Source organism: Citrus sinensis, chromosome 3 (genome assembly GCF_022201045.2).
Source record: "Citrus sinensis cultivar Valencia sweet orange chromosome 3, DVS_A1.0, whole genome shotgun sequence".
Lineage (NCBI taxonomy): Eukaryota > Viridiplantae > Streptophyta > Magnoliopsida > Sapindales > Rutaceae > Citrus > Citrus sinensis.
The window spans coordinates 26,246,286-26,267,496 of NC_068558.1; the positions used below are offsets into that span (position 1 = coordinate 26,246,286).

The 21,211-nt window shown below is 32.8% G+C and overlaps 2 protein-coding genes across 4 annotated transcripts in view; one reads left to right on the forward strand and one right to left on the reverse strand.

Annotated features, from left to right (window-relative positions):
• Window positions 1-21,211, forward strand: part of LOC107174224 (putative 12-oxophytodienoate reductase 11) — a 90,333-nt gene that overhangs the window by 53,708 nt on the left and 15,414 nt on the right. The window contains exons 1-5 of one of the 3 annotated variants that reach the window (XM_006478153.4): window positions 3,783-4,058; window positions 4,685-4,825; window positions 4,968-5,098; window positions 5,467-5,643; window positions 6,414-7,170. The exons of 1 other annotated variant lie outside the window; for it this stretch is intronic. In XM_006478153.4, coding sequence (XP_006478216.2) covers window positions 3,934-4,058; window positions 4,685-4,825; window positions 4,968-5,098; window positions 5,467-5,643; window positions 6,414-7,030 — 1,191 coding nt within the window. In that variant the 5' untranslated portion in view covers window positions 3,783-3,933 and the 3' untranslated portion in view covers window positions 7,031-7,170. Of the gene's footprint in view, window positions 1-3,782; window positions 4,059-4,684; window positions 4,826-4,967; window positions 5,099-5,466; window positions 5,644-6,413; window positions 7,171-21,211 lie in introns of those variants that run through there. One more of the 3 variants, XM_052437933.1, reaches the window with a different exon arrangement.
• On the reverse strand, window positions 7,467-12,983 carry LOC102623640 (uncharacterized). The gene is made up of 4 exons (XM_006478155.4): window positions 12,372-12,983; window positions 9,905-10,533; window positions 9,105-9,620; window positions 7,467-7,786 (listed from the first exon to the last, which is right to left on the reverse strand). The coding sequence occupies exons 1-4, from the start codon at window positions 12,649-12,651 to the stop codon at window positions 7,634-7,636; spliced, it is 1,578 nt and encodes a 525-aa protein (XP_006478218.2). The 5' UTR covers window positions 12,652-12,983; the 3' UTR covers window positions 7,467-7,633.

The following is a 21,211-nucleotide window of genomic DNA, read 5'->3' on the forward strand; positions in this document are numbered from 1 at the left end:
TTAACACTAAGGGAATGCCTATTTGGAATTGAGGTGTTGTACATTTTAAGTTACATCTTCTGTAGAAAAAAAAAACTATAATTATGAAGTAAAAGTTAATATTATGTTGTAAACATAATTTTTTAACTATAATTTTAACAAAATTAGTAAAGATATAATAGATATTTCATCATACATGTATACTGTCAAATTAACGTAACTTCTAAGTTACAGTAAGTTGTGTTTACCAAACATTTTGGTGCTATACTTTTTAAGCTCCAACTACTCAACCTCAATCCTAAATAAAACAGTAGTTAACGATTTCGTACAAGAAACCATTTAACATTATTCTCAATTGCATAGCAAATGCGTTGGTGATGAATAGTGCTTTTATTTTGTTACAGTGCACATAAATATGATGAAAAAACTTTGAATCAAGTACCAAAAATGGGAATCTAAGCCATGCTTGTTCCCACGTTTTAGATAAAACGCTTTTTTCAACTACTTGTTTGAACGGGAGTAATGACAAAATATGATGCCTACGTGCTTTTGCAAATTAGATATCCTTTTTCTTTTTCAGTTATTCTCCCAACATCACAGGCCTCCCTCAATTAACCACTCTCAAGCAGATTAATAAATTTATTAATTATATAGATCATGTTCTTACTCATCAACAACATAATTAGAACTGAATCTAAATCCAAATTATTTTGAATTAATATGGATTATGATATCTAGGCATGCATGGACAAATTGAAATTTAGTCTAATTCAGCTTAATTTATTCTTTAATGAGAAAATAAATTCGAACAAAAATGACCCACAAAAGATAATTACAGAGAAACATACAATATACATTTAGAAATTGGTTTAAGAAATATAATATCTGTCAACTATCAACAATCTCGCCGTCTAAAGCAGCAGCAAAAATCAGCAAAAATATAATAATGGTTCTCAAACATTGTTAAATCCCTTAACACTTTAGAATAATTTAATATAGGAAATGATTGGTAAATACTTATTTATTCTTTATATTTTGAGTTAAGTTCTCATTGACATAGGATCTTGTACGATCTTAAAAGACATTATAAAATATAAAGGGCTAAACGGTCATGAATATTTACCCGGAAATAAAAAAATTAATTTTTTTTTGTATTTTGTCTAAGTGAACATTCAAACATCATTTATTTTTAAATTTCAAAATTATTTACTTTTATATGATATATATCATAATAATTCAAAAAAGAAAATTGTATTTATTCTATCTCTAAAATAAATTAAAAAAATTACAAACTATTAAGATATAATAAATTATTATTATTATTATTTTACTGATGATGATGACAACGACGACGGCGACCATGATGATGATATACGAATAAATATTTGCTTTAATATTTTTTTAAAAAATATTTGTTAAGTATAAAACTCTACTCAAGTCGAATAAATATATGTTCAATACACTTGAGGTATGGCTAAATGTCAAAAACAACCACAAACATGAGACACTGGATGCAATAGTCCTTTCGTTTGTAAAATGTTCGATAGAACCTTTCGTCTTAATTCGACAAAAATATAAAATAAATTAGGATTACGAGGTGGTTAAAAGACTACGAATACATTAATCTTTTATTAAAAATTATAAATACGTTAATCTTTTATTAAAAAATCATAAAGACCCACAATATATAGTACTCCGATGCTATTATTTTTATAGTGAGTGGTCTAATGGTTATAATTCCAACTTCTTATGGTTAAATTTGTAATTTCTTGGATAACTTTGTCAGTTCGTTTGATGACAAAGATGAACTTGGACATGTTTTCGTTTCAATTAAGTGGGATGCATCATTTTCTTTAATAGTTTATAATATTAATTATTGACCATTGGGTGGTTTCTTTCTTTCTTTTATCTTTTTTTTTTAATTTAGCATTGACGTGTAGAGTTTCGTTTGTGTGACTAAACTAAATACTTTAAAACTTAAATATATAGGTTTTGTAATGGAAAAGAATATAAGAAAGACGACTCGTTAGTGTAAAAATAGAAAAACTTGCGACTTAAAACTATAAGAATTCATCAATAATGAAATTTTAGTCATATAGTATTTGTAATATATCTTTAACATAGATAACTATACAACCTAAAAAGAACTCATTTTTCTATTTTAATGTTTTGTAATGTCTTCATTGAGATTCGCAGCTGAAAATATACGCTTGTTGAAAAATCTTATAAATAAGTAAAACAGAAACTATATATTATGATGAACAAAAAGGTTTAATAAATTTATAATAAAATCTAATTACCTTGATTGAGATGATAACTATGGAAAATAGACCACTAGTGAAAGGGACAAGGTAGCACTTTTACTGGGTGAAGGAAATTTGGGAAAGCGGAAAGCGATTAATTAAAACATTATAACAAAAACTTTTCATGTAGAGTAATTTTTTTTATAATTATTTTAGGGAAATAATAAAAAATTTTAGGCCGGCATCTCGAATATAAAGTAGTAATAAAATTATTAAGCATCAAAGAGTAATAATACAGCCACAAACTCTTGTACAAACTTATTTTGTACAAACTGACGTGGTATTAATTCATTGGTTGAATAAAAATATAAATTAATAAAAACAAATCATCTGGGCCAAGTAATATTTAATTCAACCAATCTTATCATGCCACATCAGTTTGTACAAAATAATTTTGTACAAGAGTTTGTGGCTATATCATTACTCAAGCATCAAATTAGGCTTATAAATCACCTTATCACGGTTTTTCTTTACAGTGACATGTGATTTTTTTTTCCTAATAAAGAAGAGATCCCTTCAACTAATTTCAATATTTTGAGTCTTAACAAAGACTGATCACTTCCATTTGAGTACATTATAGATTAATTTGTCATTGCTGAAGTCACTCCAATTATATGATGTTTTGATATTCTTAATTAAAACCAATTTCATGTTTCTTTAAATATAATTTTTAATTCTATTTTACTTTCTTCGTTGGTACTATTTGATTTTTAAATCATTTAATTATGCATATTTTTTAGGCACCCTAAACTTTCATTCCATTAAATAGAATTATTACAATCAATCAGTACAATCAGCACAATAACTTAGGGTTATTCTACTAATAATGTAACTTTTAAAATACTATGCGTTTTAAAAAGTATTATGGGTTTTAAAAATAATCGTATGTGTGCTAAATTTTATTGCTAAATTGCTATAAGAATGTAAACGATTGAACTAGACTTAATGTTAAATTGAATTTATTTATATATTTATAAATATGTATATAAAATATTTTTATTTTGTATAATTGATAATTGATAACTAAAATAAATATTTTATATTATTAATTTTTTTGTTATCTTAATATAATGGGAAGTAATAATTTTTTTAAGTTAATGATTTTATTTCCTAATTAAAAAGGATAATTTTAGATTTATATAATAAATTTGAGAATATGTATGAAATTATGTTAGGTATAAAATTGATTCTTAAATCAAATTTTAAAAAACTACTTATTCTCAATTTTTTAAAATCCATTATAAAATTAAACTAAGCTTACCAAAAATAATTTTAAAAAATTATCAAAATCTAAAATTAACTATTAACTTTTAAAAACTATTTTTAAATTTCTCAACAATAATTCCAAACAGCCCTTAGAATCTCATTATTAAAAATAAAAGCATATTGGTTGGTTGTTCAAAGACAGGCAACAGCAGCCGGCTACGTACTTGCAAACGTCACGTGCCAGCGATTAAAAGCATTTTAAACATATGTGAACATTGAATCCAATGGCAATGGAGACTGATTCGACCCTCGTGGAATTTTTTCATATTCCAAAACGGTCGACCCATTTCGGTCTATAAATACCCAATTGAACCCTTCCGTTTCTTTAATCATTTTATTTTCAGTCGCGTTAAGGATTCTCAATTTGCTTGTAATTCTACTAAACATGGGAAACAGAGCAGAGGAGGCTAAGCAAAATCAAGAAGAGAACAACGGTAACATGGCCATTGAAACTCCCATCATCCCTCTTGTCACTCCTTACAATATGGGCAGTCTCAATCTTTCTCATAGGTACCGATTGTACCCACCTTTTATTTCATTGAGTTTTTTATTTTTATTTTTTTGGATTTACATTTTCTTTCGCTGTATGGATTTTTGTATGGCGTTAACTTTATTGACGAAAGTGACATCTGCCAAAGTACATTTGAGTGACGAGCATTCACATCATAAGCACTCAGATTCTCACTGTTTATCCAGGGCTCAGCGCAAACTCAGTCGACCACTGAATCCTTGTCCATTTAGAATGAATGGATTAGTGGATATTTGGAATGGATTAGGAAATATTTGGGATTTAGTTACTGTGGTTTTTAATTCACAGTCTCTATGTGGAGTGAATCAGTAGCTATCGAGTAAAACTGTTGGTGTTTACGGAACACTTTTTAACTGTCCTTTTTTGGTAATTAAGCAGAAGCACGCCCGGTTATTAACTTATAATACCCTTAACTGATTAGAATGTATGATCTGATTTAGTTTCTGTATCTTCTTTGTATTTGTTCGTTTGGTCTATGATCTGACTGAGAGTTTTACAGAGGCAGTTTAAGTGTAATGTTGCAATTTTATGGGTTTTTTTCTTTTGAGTTTGAGTTATTGGTGATGGGGCTAATTGAATTGCGGCTTGCTTGTTTTGTTTATTTCAGAGTTGTTTTAGCACCATTGACTAGACAGAGATCATACAACAATGTTCCTCAGCCACATGCCATTTTGTATTACTCTCAAAGAACCACCAAAGGGGGTTTGCTTATAGCCGAAGCCACTGGAGTTTCCGACACTGCTCAAGGGTAATTTTACATCCGTTTAACTGTTTTAAGAGTTTTTTGAGGCATTAAATGGATAAGAAATTGTATGTTTGAGTTTCGAAAGCATTACCTGTATTTAGTTGCTTGAAAATCTTGTGTGTTCTGTTGTTTCTTTTATTGTAAGGTATCCAGATACACCTGGTATCTGGACAAAGGAGCAAGTTGAAGCATGGAAACCGATTGTAGATGCTGTTCATGCCAAAGGTGGGATCTTCTTTTGTCAGATTGGGCACGTTGGCAGGGTTTCAAATCAAGGTGTGTTCTATATCTCTCTCTTCTATTGACAGTTACTGGTTACTTAGTTATCAGGATCATACATACATTTTATTTCTGACAATAAGATAAGGTACCGTGAACTTAAGCTATTGAATTGCAGTAACTTACAGTAATCTAACATGAGGCAAGTGTTGAGAGAATAAGCAGCTCGGATTAATCAAATGCTCAAATTGAGTACTGATCATCCTACAGATGCACCATCCTTTTGCATTTTATTTTCAGTTAATAAAATGATATTCAATAGTTTTTTTGCAACCTCCATGTGATGGATCTGACTGATTTTATAGAAATTTGAGAATCATTTCAACTGGATCTTCATTGGTTTTTCCTGTCGTCGAACTGTACAGATTATCAGCCAAATGGTCAAGCTCCAATTTCCTGTACAGACAAGCCATTGACACATCAAATCCGCACTAATGGTGTTGATATTGCACAATTCACTCCTCCAAGGCGGCTAATGACATATGAAATCCCTCAAATTGTGAATGATTTCAGGCTTGCTGCAAGAAATGCAATTGAGGCTGGTAAATTCTTTTTTCTGAAATTAAAAATTGAATTGTGGGCAATAAGTGTTTTAAGGTCGCCACAGGATGGGTGATATTTCACTGGTCTACTTTTCTTGAGATTAAGGATAATAGTATAAAAGAATAGTGAGATTCTTCCATTCCATGCATGGCTATCAGAAGGAAAGGAAAACTAAACATAAATGCATTAATAGATTTTTACTAGGCTTTTGTGGCTTGTAAATAATGCTGTTTTATTGTACTGTAAGGTTTATGTGAAAACAGTTAAGTTTCTTTACAATTATGCTTATTGTTCCATAGTTGTATTTATCATATTGAATAAAGAATTTGAAAACTTAAACCTTACCTAAATGTGTCATTAATGTAAATGGAGTCATTACAATAGTCAGATTATTTGGAATGGGTTCTAGAATCTTACATGTGACTCCTTTTGTCATCTAAAATGATGGTTGAGACTTTGTTTTTTATGATCTTATCAACTGTTTTGTTGTTAGTTAAAATAGGGATTGAGTACCGGCAACTCTGAGTAGTTTTGTAGCTTTCTGCCTGCATCTCTGAGACATCACAAAACTGCCTTGGATTAACTTTGAGAGCCAACCTAGTAAATGCTTAAATACTTTTTCGTGTTCTTAAAATGAAAGCTAGACCCTCCGTCTGTCTGTCCGCACAATGCGAGCCTCAGAGCTTTTAGTTATATGAGAAGAGTTAGATAAATGGAGTGTTCATGCTGTACAGGTTTTTGGTTTCTAACTTTGTCTTATGCTGTATAGGTTTCGATGGCATTGAGCTCCACGGTGCACATGGCTTCCTAATTGACCAATTTATGAAGGATCAAGTGAATGATCGAACAGACCAGTATGGAGGATCCTTAGAGAACCGTTGCCGTTTTGCTTTAGAAATAGTTGAAGCTGTTTCCAATGAAATAGGGGCAGATAGGGTTGGGATAAGACTATCTCCGTTTGCAAACTATATGGAATCAGGAGACTCTAACCCAGAAGCTTTAGGTCTTTACATGGCAGAATCCTTGAACAAATATGGTATCCTCTATTGTCACATGGTTGAGCCGAGGATGAAAACAGTTGGAGAAAAATCTGAATGTCCTCACAGTTTGCTGCCCCCCATGAGAAAGGCTTTCAAGGGTACTTTTCTTGTCGCTGGGGGTTATGACAGGGAAGATGGAAACAAAGCTATTGCTGAAGGCCGTGCAGATCTTGTTGTTTATGGTCGCTTGTTCTTGGCTAATCCAGATTTACCCAGGAGATTTGAGTTCAATGCCCCCCTCAATAAGTACAACAGAGAAACATTCTATGTTTCCGATCCTGTTGTTGGTTACACGGATTATCCCTTTCTCAACACCTCTTCTTATGTTACCAAGAAAAAGCATTAGATTGATAAAGCATTCTCTCAGATTTAATCTTGTTTTCTGAATTTTTATTGATGTAGCGTGTGAATGTAAAAGCCAGTATAGTTTATCTCAGTAAAATTGTAATGGCGTAAGGCCAAGGCTATGCCTATGTTTCACATTCACTCTCTCTCTAATTCCAATTGAGACTGCTATTCTCAAAATCACAAGGATATAAGAAAAACAAAGCATTATGGTGTCAAACTCAAACCATCCTTTTGTTTCATAAATTGGAAAACGAATTAACCTGGAACAATTCATCACCAGCATGTTTGAATATATACTTTGTTTGTCCTTCGGTTAATTTCTGTTGCCATGAGAAGAGTGCGAACATAATACCAGAAACTAGCAAAGTGATGTCATCTTATTATCCCTTATTTACTGATGAATACTAATAAAGTAGAGAATGAGTTTGGATTCAAGATAATGAAGATATTATTATTTTTATATACAGTATACTTGTTTTATTCAGTATTGATGCAATTGCATTGTGGTGGTTCTTACACAACACTTGTGGAACTACACCATTATATTCAATGTTATTAACTACTTGGTTTATATTGGATGAAATATGGACACGTGGAAAAATCAGTAAGCGCTATCATATGTATCCCCTTTCGGAATCAGTACATCAAAATCACTTACAGTCCATTCTGCAGTTTCCCCATTTTGGCTACCATAAATTTCCGTACCAACATTAAGGGAAGTCCACACACGCCTTGCTCGTTCTGTGCCTGGATCCTGTGCAAAGAAAGAAATATATAGCTCCTTTTGAAGAAATGAGAAAAAAAAAAAAAAAAATCTCGTGCAAGAAGTATCTGAGTTGATAGAAATACACAACGAGGCCTTGAAATTGAATGTTACATTTCTCCAATGCAATATGATGGTGACAAATCAAGTCCAGAAAGGCTCCACTAAGTTCATAGCACTTCACTAGGTGCCAACTTATTATTTACCACTATTTACCAATAGCCAAGAGAAAATCAAATTGGGTTCCCATGCGTAGTTAACTAAAATGAAACTGCTGATTACTCAAATCTTAGTCTCTGACACAATTCTACATTCAGCAGGGACAAAGAAAATGTGAAGCATGGCTTGAAAATGATTGGATAGGCATAAATATCTAAGGAAGAGCTGGATCTAGTCTTAATAATTTAAAAATGAAATAAGGGACATATATTGGAAAATATGTACATTTGAGAATCTTAACAATTCATTAACAAAGAGAATTGTACATTTAAAAGGTGTTGTTAGATCATTTCGCCGACAACAAAAAATGAAACCAATGAAAGAATGTATCACTTGTTTCATATATGGATCAAATTGACAAATAGCATTCGGCATGGTTTCTTCAAGTAAAGCTTATATAAGTAGTTTTATGCTAGCAGACTTTCAACATGAAGAAGTTTTCTTTCTTTCTTTTTTTTTTTTTTATTTACAAATTTTAACAAAATTCTGTAATCACCTTAAATTAAGTTTGGTAATAAGGTAAATTTTGCTTTTAGCTCATGTATGTGAAGATAAGCTACACCAAAACTTGCGGATTTTAGTATTACAAATTTAAGCACAATTTTGCCCAAGGCTAATGTAATAGAAAGATGTTTGAGTTCTAGTGTCGAAGCATATTCCAAATGAGCCTTACTTTAATTTTCACTTTCTCAATTGTAGCATAACAATAGGAAATGCAAATGCAGAAGCAAGAAGAGGTAATACTACTGAAAGACGTAAAATGTTTTCAAAAAGAAACAAAAATAGAAAGTACAAATAATGACTTTTTGACATTTCAAATGACGGCTTGTGTAAACATTTAAAACATACATTGTGCAGAAAATAAATGACCATAGAGCTTGAATTTCCTAATTTTGTGATTACTAATGTTGGTATAAAAAACCATCCTACAATTTAGCTTGTTATTATGATGCATGGCATAAAGCTGCTTTTGACTCTGTAAAATAAACTTCATCGTGACCAAATTTTATATGCATGGCAGCCACAGCCAGAAAGCTCTAATGTCGGAAAAGAGATTTGAAATGATATTCATTTGCAAGAACTAGTGTACCTGGTAGAAGTATAACCGATTGGAGAGGGCCCCAGCATCAAGCACCCAAGTTCTAGCGTCCCCAACCCATCCATCTCCCTGCTTTTCAGGATAGCCATGCACTGCCCATTCAGGATGTGGAAGAATTTGTACCAATTCCTGCGCTTGCGGATTGCTATATGGATCGCAAATGTCATATGGTTTCTCCAGATGTTCAGCATTCCCAGGGCAGCAGTAGAGATGATAAGCAGAATATGGAAAGCGAGAAGTGTCATTTCTATATATTATTTCACCAGTAGGACTAACATGGTAAGGTGGGCATGAAACAAGATTATCTGGGCGACACCAGCTTGTGGTAGCTGGGTTAATGATCATCTCACTGTATCTAGTCACATCTGTCAGAGTATCACCATCACACAGCTTTCCATTGTTCTTCCAACAGCTACCTATATCAAGGAGATAAAATTGACTGTTTGGTCCTCCTCCACGCTTGACATCAAGTGTCAATTTTACCTTGAAGTTTGGAGACTCTGGCAACTGAGAGACAAATGAAACTGAAACAATTACTATATGTGTCTGAGTTATGATTCTTGCATAGCAAAATGCTAAGAACATGAATACAATTGACATGCTTTTTGATTGCAAATACTCTTCAAAAAAGGAAATGAAATGAATAATTAACAGACAAAAATATAATGTGATACAACTATCAAATTCACAAAGTAATCAATGTTCTAGTAAACGATACTATTCGATCAGCATGTGTGATGAGCAAAACAACTATAATTTGGGCAAACTAGAGGTATACATAGGCAACAAACCTTAGTCATGATGCCACGGCCACTATAATGGTAACCGCCGTTAAATCCTTCCACTGCATCTGAACGTAGATACAACATAAGCCAAGGATACTTGGCAGATGTTGTCAATGTGTGTGAGAAAATCCAGCTCCCTGTGCTCAGATTCTTCTTCCAGGAGACTGAGAAGAATGAGTTATTCCCTATACCTCTGCTCAAGTCAGCATCAAGGTCATATGTCCCATTGAAACCTCCAGTTAAAGATGCTTGCCTTCCAGAACAAACCAATCTTGAGTAGTTGTGATAGACAAGTGGTTGATTCATGCACCCTTCGCCAAAACAAGGAAAATTTCTGCCGGTTATTATTTTGCTGACATTTTTCCCATTTTCAGGACAAAGTGTCTTGTTTTTATCGAAGTTTCCATTTTTTAGCATAAACATCCAAAAATACCATCGTTTGGCACACCCTTGCACCTCACAGAGAGAAGCAAGATAGCGTTCTTTTTCTGCAGCAAACAGGTCTGGATTTCTGAATGATTGAAAACCTTCTGCAGGAAACTTGTCACCAGTCTTTAAGCTGTTGTCAGATCCATTCACTTTGTGATGTACCTCACATTTTCTTCCAGTATCAAGACGGCTGCAACCCAGGGAATCTGAAAATTGAGCCATAAAGCTAGAAAGATTGTAGTAAAAATGTAGATCTTATATAACTTTCTCTTTCACAATTAATGCGTGTGGATCTCTATGTTAGTTTGGTTGAGCTATACTATTACCAGGGCCCTAGATATGGTATATTTGCTAATCATGTTTTTCATTTAACAGAACTCACCCAATGTATCAGCATTCATCATGACAAGATTAACCAAATTTCAAGCAACAAAACAGGGTAGTCCAAATAAAAGCCAATTGATGAGATTAGAGCTAGCATGGAGTTCATATTGGAAGTCCTCTGGAAGCCTCTCTGTGCAGATAAGTTGACCACTACAAGATAGATTATCTCATGTGACACCATATGTGTAAGTCAGGAAAGCTTGGAGCTGCATTTGCTGGTGACAATAAATTATATTGAAGGCATAACATAGAGAATCAAGATCCAAGATATCAGATTCATTCATTTTCTTGAATTCACATCAACAATCCCTAAGCTGTTATCTCATTCAGTCACTTTCCATGTAACACACAATTTAACCCTGTAACAAGATGGCGTCAATTTAACCCAGTATCAAGAGGGCATCATGCACCAACCTAGAGGATCTGAAAATTGAATAAAGGTAGAAGAAGTTGAAAACATGTCGCAGTTTTTCTTTTTCTCTTTTTCTTTTAATTTGCTTTCATATTTAATGTACAAAGTTCTGTTACTGATTAGACCAAGCTACATAATGTGCAATTTGCCAATCACATTTGCATACGAGAAAACAAAACTAACTCAGTTGATTAGCATTCTCTATTACAAGAATAGTAAATATTCATGCCCAAATGAAAGCCTCTAGTGGCAATTTAAGCAAGCACAGAGTTAAATTCAGAACAAATCCACAAGCCTCTGCTTGAAATAAGTTGAGGGCTACAAGGTAAATTATCGCAGGTGAAACTATATGCCTAGAGTCAGGCAAGCAAGGAGCTGCACATATTAGCAACAATTCGATCCAATGAAAGCCAAGACTGATTTACATTTCAAACATATAAAGAAGCCTCCAAAATGCATCATGGTGGAAGCATGAGCCAGGAACCAGAAATGACTATGAATGAAAAATTGAAAATAAGCAGGTGATAAACGAAGAACTGAGAAAGAAGCAGTTACAAAATTAGTTGGCAGTGATGAAGGTGATGAACAAAAAGAGGATAAATAGATCCTTGCGTAGTTCAATGAGTATGAAAGGAAGTCAAAACATAGCAAATAAAGGGGATATTAGGAGTGTATTGCTACTATATAATCAACAGCTGATACCCTGCAAATTTTAGAGAATAACTAGGCAGCAACAACAAAGGGATAAGCAAACCTGATACACTGTACCTGCAGTGAAAAGCTTAGAAAGAAACCAAAAAAAAAAAAAAAAGAGAGAGAGAGTTTACACCATAATTACATAAATTATAATGCAAACATGGTAATGGACTTGAAAAGATCAGCATTTCCAATCTCTGATAAAGATAACTCCAGATGACAAAAGCTTGACCTTTTAAAGTGTTTTGTTATAAATAAAATCAAATAACTAATTACCAATTGTACAAAAAAAAAAGGAATATGCAACACCTTGGAAAAGGGTTGAATACAAATATCCTGTACCTTAAGACCAATTCAACAATTCAAAATAACTCATTGAGCCCATATAACAAATCATTAAAGAACAGAACAGAGATCAAATAACTTACTTCACATTCACAGGCTTCATGCTTCCAAAAAAACAAATTCTAACAGAGTTTAATAGTATAATCTCAATCAAGAATTACAAATACATAACAAAAAATATAAAAAAAATTGGAGAAAAAAATTTACCAGTGATGAGAGAAGTGCAGAACAAATCAGCACAGTCAGCAAGCCTGGGACTGCCCATTCCAGGAGCTTCAAAGCCGACTTCATTGCAAAAATTCCAAGCTTCCAATGCAACTCTCACATTGGCACTCTTCATTCCAGGATCCCCTATTGCTGATACATATCTGTTTTTTGAAATCAACCCATGCGTTTTTAACAAAGAATCAGCAGCCAAGTTCTGAACAAATAATATTTGCAGAACAAGAACAATAAGAAACCAAGATGATAATAACAGAAAACCCATTTGTTTTTGCTTCTTTCTTTTTCTTTTTCCCCTCAAACTCGTTTTCTGATGATGGTGTGATTGAAGAGATTGTTACAAGTAAAATCTTGAATCATGTTTTAACTTGCAAGCAAAATTTTTAGTTTCTGCAAGAAAGACACGAGGCAGTGACTGCGACCGCAACAAGTTTAATATTTTGATACAAGTTTCATAAACCCCTGAATGTTTCTTTTTTTCATTGAGACCACAAAGTACGATCAATTTTTGACCTTGTATTACGATTCAAACTCTGATGATTAGTTGAACAAACCAGTTTGAAAAAAAGAAAGACTCAACTAGGCTTGTGGATAAAATTGTTATCATCGTTGTATCATAGAGAAGAATATTATTAAATTTACTCTAAAAAAAAAGAATATTATTAAATTTAGTTACTTTAAATATATACTGAGATAAATGACTATAATTTCATTTAGTTTTCATAAGAATAGGTTATTTTTTTAATTATTCGTTATAATTATAAATTTATTAAAATCTCTTATAAAAGTTAAAATTATATGGTGCAGTATATATGAGCGCAAACTAAATCTAGTTTTTTTTAAATATTTAAAAAAAAATGTTACTTTATAATTACTGGTGTGGTAGGAGTTTATTATTGGTTTAATTAACGATTACGAGTTTAAAAGGCACGAGACCGCGACTAGAAATCTAGAATCTGATAGAAATAAGCATAAAATATTTTGATAAAGTTTTATTGGGACCCCTGAATATTTATTATTTTTAGTTTCGGTCACCAAGTTGAAAAATAATCACTGTGACCCCTGAGAAAGTCTTAAAGTCTAAACGAGCACTGGAGCCTGAAGAGCTATCGAAGCCAGAGAAATCAGCCACCAGCCCACCACTGCCATTCGCTGGAGCCATCGCCGCTGCTTCCGTCGAAACGTCAATCCATCGCCGCCGGGAGCGCTATCGAAGGTTTGATTCTGTTTTAGCTTTCCTTTGTTCAATTCTTTTTTCTTTTTTTTTTTTAAAATTAAAGATTGTGAAATGGTGAATTTTGAGATCTTTGTGTTGATTTATTGTGTTAATTGAGCTGATTTTAGCTAAATCTTGTGTTTTTAATTTATCATAGTTTAACATTAGATGTCCTTTTGTTTATTAACTGTCGATTCTGAAGGTAATTTCTCTTATAGACCGATGTAATGGTGTTTTATTGAGGAATTTTAGATGATTGTCGTTTTTGTTGTATCTCATCGAGGCTCTTATTGCTTTCATTTGGAGTGAACTATGATTAAATCTTGGATAGCGGTTGACTTAGCTGGTAATTTCTCTTACACGTGTACAATGTCTTGGGATTTCAGAGGGGTGGGAATAGGGCTGCATTTTAAATTTTCAAGAATAGAATTATAAAATTGAGTTAATCGTCTATGTAATTTTTATATGGTTTCTTAGTGGCAAACACTTGATTACTTTGTTTGTGCAGTGCAGAGAAAGGAAACTTGGGGTTGCCCCTTTTACCTGGCCAAGGTTGCTTATTTCACAGTTCTCATACTCATACATATAAACTCTGTTTCATGGTAAGTCCATCCGGTATAAAGGTTGGCAGAAATTTATGGAGTATTTATAATTGTATCACAGAGATGTGCTTAATCTGGTTGAGGAAACTTCCATCTATATCATGTTGTGTCTTAACTGGAAGATCTTAGCTATGAGGAACTCACCAATACATGTAATTTGAAATAACAGTTGATGCTTGAAATTGGTTGAGATAGATGATACCTCAAATGTTAAATCTTCAGTTGGGCTTAAAATTGATGTAGGGTGTGTTTGTGGTTTAGAGTAATTATTCCCATGACCAATAGTGTTCGCAATTAGAGTCTTGACCAATATCTTCCAGGTTCCAAATAACACGTGGGGCCAGGACCACAGGAAATATTCAACAGACTAGGACCGGAACAGATTTTATTTTTTTATTTTTTATTTTTTTGGTGGGAATGAGCCAGGTACCCCAGGTGTCAATCCTCACTTGAAATTTTATGATATGTGCCTGCCTTATTGGTTTGGTTGAGCATATTTTTTTTACGATTCTTTAACTTCTAAATGGAGGAATTAATGTGGAGAACCTTGGTTCTAAATAATGCCTTAATACAACTGAAATGTTAATTGCTTGGATGCTAATGCTTAGGTGGTTCACTGGAATTTCCTTGATCTTTGGCATGCGTTGCCTTGCACTTCCAAATTGTTGATTTAGCTTTTAATTATCCAACTCTTGTGGTATTTTAAACATCAAGGAGGTGAATCCTGTTATCTCTAAGTGGTCAGCTTCTTTTTATTTAGTTATTCCTAAATAATTAGCTGTATGCATTTTTATAGATGGAGAAGTCATTTTCATGGAAAATAACAAACCGTTCACACCACTTTGAAAAGAATGAGACTCATTTGCTTAGATAACTAGTGATATCCTTCGATTTAATTTTGAGTTTGTATGCATTTGGTTAGTTGTCCAGCGCATTTTTGCTGGAATGACATCATGAATGCCGCTTGATGGTTCAATTGTTTCACAGCTATTGCTTTACTGTCGTGTAACTTCTGTTGCAAGCTTTTCATGACTTTGCGCTTATTATTAATTTAATGTTATTGATTGCTGCATGTGTTCACATCCTATATTGAGCTGTTCAACAAAAAAGGTTTTATGTTACTCTTTGCAGCTTTAAAATAAGACACTCATCATTCACGTGCTTTTGTGTAGATTATCTTGGTAACTCATGCCAGGACTGGTGGTCAACGTGAATTGCTAAAATGCATATACAACTTATATGTTGAATCTATTGACAAGAATCCACTATATTCACCAGGAACTCGAATCAGGTCACTAGTTACAATAAATAGAAAATGACAGTCTCTTGTTCTGTTCAATCAGAGTAATTAAGAAGATAAACAAAACTACACAAACAAATGCGTGCCTATACGCGCACACCTGCGCACCTGCACATACACCCTTACGCACTCTACGGAGTTTGTGATGCAGCAGGACTGAGTACTTACAAGAACTTGGGTTTTCGCATTGTATTAGTAAATATTATTAGGCAATGCTGCTGGTTGCCTAACCCATGTTCTTTTTTTAGTGCAAGAGTAATTTACTTTATATTTACACATGATTTAAGAACTAGTACTGCAGTTTATTTATTCTTATATTCCAGGCTATGAATATATGATCATACGCTTGTAATTGTTGTGCAGGTGTGAACTATTTAATACAACACTTGATCAATATGTACAAACCATTGCATAGTTTCTCAAGATAGTGTTCTTCAGTCTGATAACTATTTCCACACTATTAACGCTAGCTCCAACATCAAGATTTGTGTCTATGGAATGGATTCGGACTTTTGTGAGGCAGTCAACGCCCTTATCCTTGATCCAATTCCAATTGAGAATATTTTGTGGAGACGTGTTCTATCAATTTAATTGGTGAACTTCGTACACATTAATTTCAATAGGGCTCTGTTAGAAGGATATTATCTTTGTAATTGCTTTTGATAAATCAGATGCTTGCATCTTTTTTGAAGAACACACATCTATTTCTTGGCTTCATCTTCAGTGAATTCGCATGCATTGTAACTACATTATTCCTTAGGATGGCCGGCTTTATTAGAGATCATAATGGGGCTTGGGTGGCCGGCTTTGGAATGAACATTGGATCGTGCTCGGTTACAGTAGCTGAGCTTTGGGGCCTCTATCAAGGTTTAAATGTTGCTTGGCAAACTGGGATCCGATGGTTACAAGTTGAAGTTGACAGCCTCTGTATTTTGCAACTAGTCACCACTCCTAGGATAACAACTAATGAGTTCTCTCCCTTGCTTAAGTCCATTAGAAATCTCATTAGTCGCAACTGGCGCATTACCATCAATAGTGTTTACAGGGAGGCTAATTTTGCAGCGGATTATAAACGTGATCATAATCTTCAAAATAAGGAATATCTACAAAATTAATAATTTGTTAATTTATCAGTACCAAATTATATATATGTGGATATAGTGTTCAAATACTTAAAGACATCAGCGTCAAGGATCTTCAATTTGTTAATTAATATTCACTAGAGTAGTAGATTTTTCATGATACCAATACTATTAATTTATCAATGTTCTACTTACCACCAGAAACCCTGAATTCAGAAATTGCATTTTATCAAGGTTCTATTTACCATCATAAATACTAAATTCAGAAATTGTATTTTATCAAGATTCTTCTTACCATCAGAAGCCCTAAATTCCGAAATTGAAACACTTGATGGGCCACAAGGGGAGCTTTTGGGGAGTGGTTCTCCCCAGTGCCAAGCCTTTCCCGATGTGCTCCGGTCCGGCGTACAAAGGTGAGTAGCGACCTTTCTACGGCTGAGGTCTTGGATTCGAGCTTCAATAAATTTTTTTGCTTATAAATTGTGCATGGAAAAACACATAATTATCTGCATGTTCTATGCATAATTTATGTGCAGATAGCATCACCTCAACAATTAATATTATAGTTTGAATTGAAATGATGAATTAATTTTTACTAATTACATAATTTTTAACTACACTAGGAACAATATCTTTACCTTTAAATATACACAATGAATAACATATAGACAGATATACAATTTTTTAGGACTTTACTATATAGTGGGACTCTTGGCAAACACCTAAATTTTCTAATGAAAAGAGCTGACACTTGCTTACTTTTGATTGCATGATCTTACAGTTAGGGCATCCTGGTTTAGAGAAGTCGGATTTTTTACTTTCAAATATGTAGAAGGAAATGACTCTTTATAATACAAATGGGAGTACTCAAATCTCAACTTTAAGAATGAGTTGAGGAGGTACACTCCACGAGTGATTTACAAATAAAATAGTTCCCTAAATGGGAATATGAGAAATATTTTCATTTTTAACTTTTTAACAATGCGTGAAATTACTCTATATATATAAAATTGGTATGTCTACAAATATATTATGATATGAAATTACTGTAACTATATACATATTTTTGAAGTTTATATAAATATAATTGTAGTGCATTCTAGAAATCTACCAATAATAGCCGGAAATCTACTAATTTCATAATTATTAGGAATACGTCAACCTAATGAATGGAATGCTGCCACCAGCGATTCAACTTAACTAGAAATAGTTAATCTTTCTCGCGATTGAGTCCAAGGACGCATATACTTGCCAACATTAAAGTTCAATTTGTCTTAAAGAAAGCTAAAAGTACCACTTGAAAGCATAGCTTACTAGCTAGGATAAACAACGGGCACGATTTGATAGCAACAAATTAAAGTGCTTCCTTTTTTTCTTTTTTTTTTTTAAAGTTTAAAATCACTTTTAGATGTCCAAATGACAATATCAAAAGGCATTTGTTGTCTTAAATAGTGTCAAAAAGTTGTTAATATGAGAACCAGCAGGAAGCTTCATTTATTTATTTTTAAATTTTTTGCATCCAACAACTATGTTGGAGAGTGTGGATGACTAATTAAATGCATCTCTAATTGATAAAGTCTTAAGGAATTTATCCGATTTTGATTGGCTGTATGGTTCTAATGCTCTCCAAGTTCTATATATATATATATTCATTTTGGGGAATCTTGATTATGTGAAACTTGGTCTCTTTTTGGGGCTAACATATCACTTAGACAAGACATTACGATTAAACAAGCATACATAACATGATAAATAAGTAAATGATAAATTATGCCGTAAAAATATAGTGATAATTATAAACTTATTTGAAAATCAATCAATCAAGTCATTAAGACATAACACGCCTTAAATTTAATTAAAGTAAAAGATATTCTCCATAGGATACAATATATAAATTTATTAGATATCTGAAAGCGAAGTTGATTAAGCATTTGAAATTGATGAATCTTCCACCTATAAACAAACATTTACGAAAGTGTTTAACGAATTACGCAAGACGATTCGATTAATTAAACAAGCTAGATTTTCAAAAATAGAAGGACTGGGAATAAAATTTTATATAATACAACGGCTATGTCAGTACAATACTCTTTGATCTTAGTCTCCTAAATTTTCCATTAATTTCAAATATCTCATTAGGTTTTGTCAACTTATGTTACGTTTTGTCTCAAGTTTTATGTTGGAACTTAACAAATCTAAAACATAATTAATTTAGAAACGCGATGCGAAATATATAGAAATTTTATAATAATTTTGATTAAAAAAATTATTAGACTCAACGGAAGGACATTTTTGCTCTGCCCCTAGTACTATTAGGGTGGAAATTTGAATTCAATGTTGATCCATTTTGTGCTAACCGTTTCATGATCTCCCACCAAGTGTGCAAATATAATAATATATGACTAACATGTATTTATCTATGTAATTTTGTCCAATAATTATAAATCATATATTTGTAAAAGGTCAATACTAAAATTAGATACAGTGTAGAATCCAAAGCCATTGAAGTTAAAGAGTGTGAAGTTTCGCATATAAAACACACACACACACAGAGTTGTAATATCGTCAAAACTGTGTAGAGGCTTTTTTGGTAATGCAACGGTAAATGGAAGTGTGATAACTTATTTACATTGTTGAACACTGAGGAAAGAAGCTTAGCAGTTATTTGAAACAACGTTCCTGTAGCTCTCTAGTCCTAACATTAAAAAACACAGATTATTCAAGATAATAAAAACTCTATTAGACAAATAAATTGGCAACTCTATTATCAAAGACCACTCAAACTCTATAAAATATGTAAATATAAAAAGTTTCTCAAAATTATAACTCGCCCAAATGCTAATTCCTAATTCCGCCGCTATTTCACTGACCCTAGCCTTAAATGGTAAAATACATTTAGGATACTCTTATAGAATTTAGTTAGGCTTTAGCCTTAAGTTTTGAGAAGAAAGTCCAGAACAAGCTAAGCAACTGGTCAAAATCCCTTAAGCACAATAGGAAAAGAAGCTTTATATATGTGTTGCTAGCTCCAAGCAAATCGAATTTATTGATAATTCTCTACTCACTTGATATTTCTAAGATCATGCCGTACAGTGCTAGATAATAATAATGGAAAAAGGGAGAAAAGAACTCCAAGTTTTGGTAATTGATGTAGAGAATTGAAGCAATTTACAGAAATGTAGATCAGAATGAAATGATCTACTAAGAATAATGGATTTCGTTTCCACTAAATCGGTAGATTATGGCACTTAAAAGTAGCCACACAAGAAAATTAATGATTTATAAAAAATAATGACTTGCTTATAAAGTTGAGGTGCACATATTATTTGCATCCAATTGATGTGTCATTTATTCAGTGTTATGAAATTATTTTTTTAATCGTGGTATTAAAATTATCAAACATTATTGATCGATATTGCCCTATGAAAAGGAACCGAGAGCGAATTGTTATTCCTTTTGATAGTGTTCGTTAATTTTCATTGAGGTTTAATTCATCTGCCCTTTTATTCATGCTGTTCACCTTATTTCGATAGTAAGGTTAAAGAAAAATAAAATTTATGCATAGTTTTGATAAAAATAAATAAGCAGATGATACAATTTACATCTTCTTTATCCACCAAAAAATGATAAATATGCAGCTCGAACAAACAAACTGAAATTTTCTAGTATAACTCATAGTTGAATGTATTCATAAAGATGAAATATAAGTGTGCAACCCAAGAGGGGGGTGAATTGGAAATTTAAAAGTTATCCTAACAAATCCACACAACAAGCAATCTAATGTCTTAATAAAAATTGAAAGCAATAAGTTCAATAAAAGCACAATAACAAATGAGTAAGGGAGAAAAGAAACAAACATACGAATTTTTACGTGGTTCGGCAATCCCCGCTTACGTCCACGCCTCCAAGCGATCCAAGCTTGAAGATTTCACTATTCGAGCATTTCCAAGGCTTCAACCGTTTACAATTGACTTCAAGGTGTCAATGAACCTTTACAACAAAGAGATTATCTCCCAATCTCTTCACTCAAGTGTCTCACACACTCAAACTCAAACTCTTACAATTAAGATGAAGAAATGAAGGTTACAATAAAACTCACTCAAAGAGTAGATATTCAAAAATAAAGAACAAGAAATGATTCAATGTTTTGTGATTTGCAAATTGAAAGCTCAAGATATCTCGTGTGCTTTTTGTTTATGCTTGGTGGAGAACTTGAAAATGAGTTGGATTTGAGTTTATATAGTTTCAGCTAAAAAATTAACCGTTATGCACATTTTAGTCGTAACCGGTTTGCCGTTTAGGAATCCGGTAAGCCGTTTTTATGTTACCATTAAGGCAAAAATTTGAATTTCAGAATATCCGGGTTGCCGCTTTTCATATCCGGTACGTCGCTTTTGAAATTCGGATTGCCGCTTGCGAAATCCGGTAAGCCGTTTATGCTCCAGAAGCTTACTCCCAAAATCCGGTTTGCCGTTTACCATATCCGGTAAGCTGCTTGCTATAGTGACTGCTACAGTGAAATATTTTTTAAATTTATAGTTCGACCCCAAAACTTTATAAAACTGTAGTATGTCCCAATATGTTATGAAAACTTTCAAATAGGTCCAATTTTAGAATTTCTAAAT

Excerpts from the sequence above, each read along its gene's own strand:
- LOC102623640 (XM_006478155.4), bottom strand. The coding sequence starts at position 12,651 with ATGGGTTTTCTGTTATTATCATCTTGGTTTCTTATTGTTCTTGTTCTG. Across the intron at positions 10,534-12,371 it reads CTGCACTTCTCTCATCACTG|ATTCCCTGGGTTGCAGCCGT; the intron begins GTAAATTTTTTT and ends CTCAATTTTCAG. Across the intron at positions 9,621-9,904 it reads GCCGTGGCATCATGACTAAG|TTGCCAGAGTCTCCAAACTT; the intron begins GTTTGTTGCCTA and ends TTTGTCTCTCAG.